This window comes from Phragmites australis, chromosome 19 (assembly GCF_958298935.1).
Source record: "Phragmites australis chromosome 19, lpPhrAust1.1, whole genome shotgun sequence".
NCBI classification, from domain to species: Eukaryota; Viridiplantae; Streptophyta; class Magnoliopsida; order Poales; family Poaceae; genus Phragmites; species Phragmites australis.
In genome coordinates this window covers 11021778-11029046 of record NC_084939.1, presented here as the reverse complement: position 1 = coordinate 11029046, position 7269 = coordinate 11021778, and the positions used below count along the sequence as shown (strand labels likewise).

The 7269-nt window shown below is 42.3% G+C and overlaps 1 protein-coding gene across 1 annotated transcript; it reads right to left on the bottom strand.

Moving 5' to 3' along the window:
• Window positions 1-6908: 6908 nt before the first annotated feature.
• On the bottom strand, window positions 6909-7247 carry LOC133900193 (predicted GPI-anchored protein 58). Its single transcript, XM_062341318.1, has one exon. It carries the CDS (start codon window positions 7245-7247, stop codon window positions 6909-6911), a length of 339 nt encoding a protein of 112 aa, XP_062197302.1.
• Window positions 7248-7269: the final 22 nt, after the last annotated feature.

Sequence of the window (7269 nt, the reverse complement as noted above, 5' to 3'; positions counted from 1 at the left end):
ACAGTGTACTACTTAATATATACACTTGTTCTTAGATTTGAAGGACTAGTATCCTTGGAGGCTGAACATGATGTGAAGCTTGCTGATTTGAAGCTGTGCTTAATAGCACATGTATTTGAAGATGGAATCATGATGGAGAAGGGTGAGGCAGGTTCCAGCCATTGAAAAGTATGCGTGATCTTGATTGGAGTGTCCTATTCCCCTCTATGTTGATTGCGCTTAATCATATAAAGAACGAGCATGAGACCCTCATTACTTCTTCTGTGAAGGTGCACCTATCTATAGTTTAGTTAGGAGCCAGCGCAAACTTTTCTGGTAAAGAGTGATGGAAGTGAACAAAGGCATAAAACAATATATAGGCTGGTGAGTTGGTAGAGTCTGGACGAGTAGAAAACTCAAGAAACCGAGCCAAGGCGCACTACTAGTTGGCAGATAAAGATATGTCATGTGATTAGATTGTATTAAACAAAAAATAAACCTCTAACAACTTAACCATTCTAAGCATATACCAATCGGTTGATTTTTCTGATGAATTGCCTCTTGTTTCGTTTGCCGTAGTATAATCAACTGAGCTGTGGATGCAAGGAAAATTTGTAGCACTTCCTTCCTCAGTGTGATTTTCTTGGTGACATTTGGTATGGTTTTCAATAGATGAGGCAAACGTTAGCCTCAGAATATCTAGTAATATCTTGGGTGAGCTGATTTAAAACCAGATTTTCTATCAACATTAAACTAAAAATTATGTGATTTTAATCGAAACAGACCCTTTGATGTGCTTGAAGATTCATGCATCTCCAGATACGATTCTAGGGATCTTACAAATATTGCCTCCCCTGTAGAACAGATGAGGAAGAGGGTTGGTTTCTGCAGTCAAGCCACCAGTGAAGCCAGCTTGCCACCACCCTCCAATGAATGGCCTTTCTTTTTAACATCCCAACTTTTTCCAAAATTGAAACATCAGATTATTTGCGATATATTTGAAATTTATTAGTTTTAGTTAAGCCCTTTTATCACCTTGCATGTTTAATTTGTCCTATTTCATTATTATCTCTGTTCAACAATCCTCAACTTCATGTTAGTAATGCATTAACCACCAACCAACCGTGACCAAATAAGAGAAAATAGTTTTAAATGTAATGAGTATGGGCATCTTAGAAAGTTTAGGTATGTTTCTTCTTGGGTTCATATAAAAATTAACACCTATTAACTCACAAAACATCAAACAAAAATGGACCATGGCAGTACAATGGCAGATAGACAGAGGTGGCATGTGCGCACTGGAAGTCATCTTATTAAGTGGATTAAATCATGCAGCTGGCATGGCATTCTTTAAGCCTATAAATCTGAGGAGAGAATTGAAGGTCCTCCTATTCATCAGATGCTGTAGGGAAGGGCACGGTACTCCAGCTGAATGCTGGATTGTTGTAATACTGAATTTTTTGAGAAAAAAAGAGAGAGAGAGAGTTGATCAAATATTGACCTTTTGATCCGTTGCTCGTATGGCCGATCGGAGACCGTGGTTGCGTTCATCTCGTCGAGACGAACTCATTTTACTATTCATATGTCCGTTCCGGGCACTTTGATACCCGTAGCGAGTCCAATAAATTTAGCCCGTTAGTTGTTTCAAAAAAGAAAAAAAACGAAAACAGATAAAGCCGGATGGATCGGTCGTCACCCCGACCCATCCAGAGGTTTCGAGCGCTCGCATCTCTCTCTCGGTGTGTCACGCGCCCGAGCTCGTCGCCGTGCTCTGCGCCGAGCTCCTGCCGCGCCGGCCTGCCTGCGCTGCCGCGCTGCTGCTCCCTGCGCCTCGCCGAGCGCCGCCGTGCCTGCTGTGCGCGCCGCGCACTGCCGAGCCGCCGTCGTCGCTACTGTGCGCCGAGCGTGCTGCCGCCTGCCGTGCGCGCGCGTCGCGTGCAGCCGCTCGTCGCCGTCGCGCTGTGCTGCTGCGCCGCTGCCGCGCGCCGTCGTGGTTGCTTACTCTGTGTCGCTGCTAGCTGCTGCATAGAAGAAGCAAGCAAGCAACGCGGGAGAAGAAAGCCAGCAAGAAAAGAAAGGAAAGAGAAAAGAAAAAAAAAAGGAGAGAAGAAAAAAAAAGAGAGAAAGGGGAAAAAGGGAAGAAAAAAAAAAGAGAGGAAAAAAAAGAAGAGGAAAAAAGTTGGAAATTTCGGATTCGACGGATTCGTCGTCAATCTTTCGAAGGCGATTTCTCGGTGGTTCTATTTCCGGACATTCTTGATCGAAATCTCTTTGTCGCTTTTGGTAAAAGGCAAGTAATGTGGGGGTGTGGTTCCGTGCTATTATGTCTTACTTCTTTTGCAAATAAAATTGAAGTATATGGTTTTCTTTTCTAATCCATTTAAATCATGGATGACGTTGCATTCGATTATTTAAATCAATGCTTTTCTTATTGATTTGGATTTTACTTTTGTTTTCATGAATCAGTTGTGGTTTTTATCATGAGCCATTCAAAAAGGAATAAAGAATTGACGTCAATTCACATGCATACATATGCATTTATGCACTTCATATGGTGATAAAGGCCGATCACTGCCATCGCGTGTGATTCGTATCGGTACATGGAGTTGCATGAGATGTTGGCATCGTCCAGCTCTCAAATGGAGTTGCATCATGGCATTCATACATTTCTTTTTATGATATTTGGAGAATACAGAATTTTGGGAGTTGAATGCCAAATTTTGTGGAAGACTGGGTTGAAGTTTGTCGTTTTTTTCTCGACAAATATTTTGAAATGATGGTCTCTTTAAAACCATGTGTATTTCTTGTTGATGTGAGAAGAATGTTTATTTCCCAAATACTTTTGAATGAAGTGAGATATGTTTATATTCATAGCTGTTACTTGTTGAGCTCGTCTCACCCCCTGTTAAATCTTTTACAGGTATGTTTAGATGCTGACGTGCATTTTTGGGGATGGATCTGGGTAGTTGCACCCACTATCTCCTCACAATGTCGATAGCTCACCCGGTCCTTATAGGTTGTGCTTTTGGTGGTTTGTCGTTTGCTTGGTTCATGTTGTGGTACGACGCTGGTAGCGTCACAACGGTTTCTATATATATGCTGGTTATATCATATACTGCCTGCCTGTGATCTTTTTGGTCAGTTATACCGCCCTACAGAGGAAATGCTGCTAAAATTTCCAATTTTCAAATAATTAAGCTTAGTTTTAAAGTAGGGTGTTACAGCTTGGTATCAGAGCCTAGGCTTTAGGTCCTAGGTAATTGAATGATGAACAAATAGGATGGGTATGGGATGCATTTCATTGCATATATCTTGTTTATCTTTGTTCGCTTATGTTCACTATCTCAGATAAGTACTATTGAAGTTACTTGTTTGATTCTCCACATATTCTTTAGTGTTTTATTGTTAATATATATTGTTAAGTTGTTGGAGTCAGTTCCGTTGTAATGGTGAAATTGTCAGGGCGTTAAAATGGTTACCTTGGTCATTAGAACCTGAGAAGCTTCAGAGGATCAATAGCATATTTGTTATATGGCACTGCAGATGGGTTAAGTGGAGGGCCCCCAGGATGTCTTTTCTGCATTGCCAGGTGAGGTTGACCAAGAGTTAGGTTTGCGATCCAATTATCCACATACAGAGCGAATGTTTTGGGTACGAGATGGACTGACCCCCATGTCGTTGACCCTAACTATTCGTTCTCAGAATATCGGAGAAATGGATCGATGTGTGCCTTACCATAGAAGATAAGGTGATATTGTTTTCAACCTAACCATTAGAATGGTGTAGGATTTTTTTTCCCCATGGAGTCGGGGCGATCTTTTGCCGATTGTGTGAAGATGTGTTGATAGTGAGATCCTAATAGGGTTTTGGGAGTTTTTCTAATCTTTTGCTAGACTTGTACCCTAGTTGTTGATGTTTTGAGGGTTAGTTAACACCTCGTGTTTAAGTTGAAATGTTTACATATCTTATGTGTCAGTTTCTTTAATATCTGAGAATAATCTTTTGTGGTTGGAATATCTATGCATGTTTTGAAATGATTATTTGAGGTAGTTATTTTGTTAAGTTAGCCTTTGTGGAATAGTCCACTGGCTATGGGAGTTGGAGATATCGATTGCGTTGAAACAACTGATTTGTATCAAAGTGATGCTAATGGAGCGACACCTTCCTTAAGGAGGCATCAGTTGTTTCAAACCTGTTTTGTGAGGTTTCACAATTGGAATACCTAAGGTTGGCTCTTGCGGGGGTGAGGTAGAGATTTTGGTTGAGTCATGTTATGTTTCTGATATCGCTTAGCTAAACCTGTCATTTGCTTTGAAGCTTGAAGCCAAGAATATACTTGAGTTGTAGGAGCATTGGCGTTGCCAAGGGTTTACATACTAGAAGTTTGCCTCTATTGGGAGTAAGTCTATCTAAACCCTGGTTCAAGGGAAGAGTGTTGTAAAAGTGGAGTTCATTCTGGTATTTAAATGCTGAGATTAGAGTTATGTTTGGGAGCTAAGGGTTGCTCCCCTATTTAAAGGAGTGTTGTGAAAGAGGATGAACTATTGGGGTGTATCTCCGTAGTTTTGTTGCTGTTCAGGAGAGGGTATGCCTTCTAAGGACCTGGAGAGAAGCATTGTATGCTAACGCTTAACCCGTTGACGGTAAATTGGTGTTGCAAATAGTGCTTGCTAAACTAAATTTGCAAAATAATTAAATTGGAGTTGGATTAACAGGGTTGAGTTTGCAGAAGTCATATTTTCAACCTTCTCCATTGAAAGGATTGAGTGACCCAAGAGGGGGGGTGAATTGGGCACTAATCAAATTTTTACCGATTTTTAGAGCACAAGACAACCTTATCCTAGATGAAATGAAATGCTACTAAACGAACAAGAAAGAACAAGGCAACTAAGCAAGCAAGCAAAAGAACCAAGAACAAGAAGAGATAGAAAGCTTGCATGAAGAAAATGCTCAAAGTAAATTACGGGAATGTAAATAGATGGAGAAGAGAACACCGATTTTTTTCCCGAGGTATCGAGAAGTTGGCACTTCCCCGTAGTCCTCGTTGGAGTACCAACCAAGGATATAGCTCCCCCTTGAGTCACCAAGACTCAAGTGCTCTCTCCGGATTGCCACTTCTCCATCTCCGGATTGGCGGGCATCAAACCAAGTACAAGCTCTTCCCGGGGCTCCCACAAGACCTCCAAGAGCTCACCGAGATCACCTCCGATCACCAAGACCGTCTAGGTGTTGCCAACCACCAAGAGTAACAAGCTTCAAGCTTCACTTGACAGAGACCAAGCCTAGACTACAGCTAGATGCACATCTTGTTACTCTCCAAGCACTAATGATGTCCTTAACCTTCAATCAAGAACTTGGAATTCACTTAAGTGCTCTCTCTTGCTTCTAACTATCACACCAAGTGTATGAGTTGCTACAGTGTCGCAAGGGCGCCTCTTGAAACCAACTGAGTGGGTATTTATAGCCTAGAGATCAAAATTAGCCGTTGGCTAACCACTCTCATTTTTCTGTAATCACCGGATAATCCGCTGGCTATATCCTTAAGATCACCGGATAATCCGGTGGGTTCAAACCTAGAACCAGCTGTCACTAGCCGTTGCACGGCAACATTTGTCCGGTGATAAACTCCGGTGAACACGCAGCCATCACCGGATAATCCGGTGAGTACAACTCACCTGACCCTTTGAATTTCAGAACCTTCTGCAAGAAATACTCCGGTGATATTTTTGCTCTCACCGGATAATCCGGTGAGTTCAATTTGTCTGAGTTTCTTCACAACATTTCTCCGGTGGTCTGCCAGCTAAGTCACCGGATAGTCCGGTGAACGTAATTTTCCACTGTGGCCCGAAGCAATGCTCTCTGCAAGAAATAGTCCGGTGTTCATATTATGCAGTCACCGGATAATCCGGTGAGTACAAAACTGTTTTTCTCCGAAAATTTTCTCTGCTGGAAAAGCTCCGGTGGTCATCGGGCTTCGATCACCGGATGTTCCGGTGTAACACTTCTGAAATTTTTCATATAATTCGGATGCCTCAATTAGTGTTTATCCGGTGAGTATTAGACATCCATCAGAGGATAATCCGGTGAGTGATATATATTTTTTTTTTCTGAGCTCGTCCAATTCAACTCTCTTTGAGCTCTAACTCCTTGACAACTTCACCATGGACTTTTATGCTCTACCTAGTGCTAGAATTTAACAAGTGTGCATCAGCTATGTCTAGACTCACTAAGTCAAGCTACTACTTTTAGCCCCCCTTTATAGAACGGTCAAAAGACTAAAAGAAAAGAAGACCTATACTACTCTAAGTGTCCTCCATCTCCTTTGTGACACTTAGAACTAGAAGATCCTTAATCTTAAAGAATATGTCCTTTGATTGTCCATATAAGCACTTTAGGGACCAAGATTACCCAAATATCATTGTATACTAAATTTTTGATTCCCTTCAAAACAAATTATTAGTCACAGTAATATGGTTGTCATTAATCACCGAAACACTTACCACTTACCTAGGGGCCTAGATGCTACAATCTCCCCCTTTTTGGTGATTGATGACAACACAAATAACAATAGAGATATGAATTTGAAGAGCACCCTATCATACTAGGAAAAAGAATGCATATAGCAATAAAAGCGAGATAAAGCCTAGCGCTACAAAAACTATCATGCTAGAATAGGTAAGAATTATGCGAGCATGAAAATAGACACAATGTGATGATAGGCGAAACACATCCATATACAGAGCCAAATAGCCTGTCATAACATCAAAATCCATAAGATCCAACATTTCAAAACTAGCTACCCAAAAATCTAAGCTCCCCTGAATTAAAATCTCACTAGACCCTCCAGCTACTCTCTCTACCAACTCCCCCTATTACTAGACTCTCCACCTTTGGCATCTAAGCACCAAAAAGAGAAAACTAGGACACGACTAAGCATCCGGAGCTGGAGAAGACGGAGGACCCGACGCTGTCGAAGAAGGTGCCACGACGAACTGAGAACCGTCGGCCTCGGAGTCGGAGCTGGACGGACTGTGACCCGCAGCTGCTATCGCCTCATCGATCTGATGTTGCACTGACTGAAGAGTAGCGTCTGGAGCATCAAGTGCTGGCTCAGCGACTGAAGAAGGCACAACTGACAGCTGAGGGGCATGAGGAGACACGACTGGCTGCTGCTGCTCGGGGACTGTCGGCTGTGGGGTGTCCTCGAAGCTCAGAGGTCCAGTGGGTAGAGGTGAAGTCAACGATGGTAACACTGGCCTCTGAGACATCCCGGCAGGCTGAGAGTACACT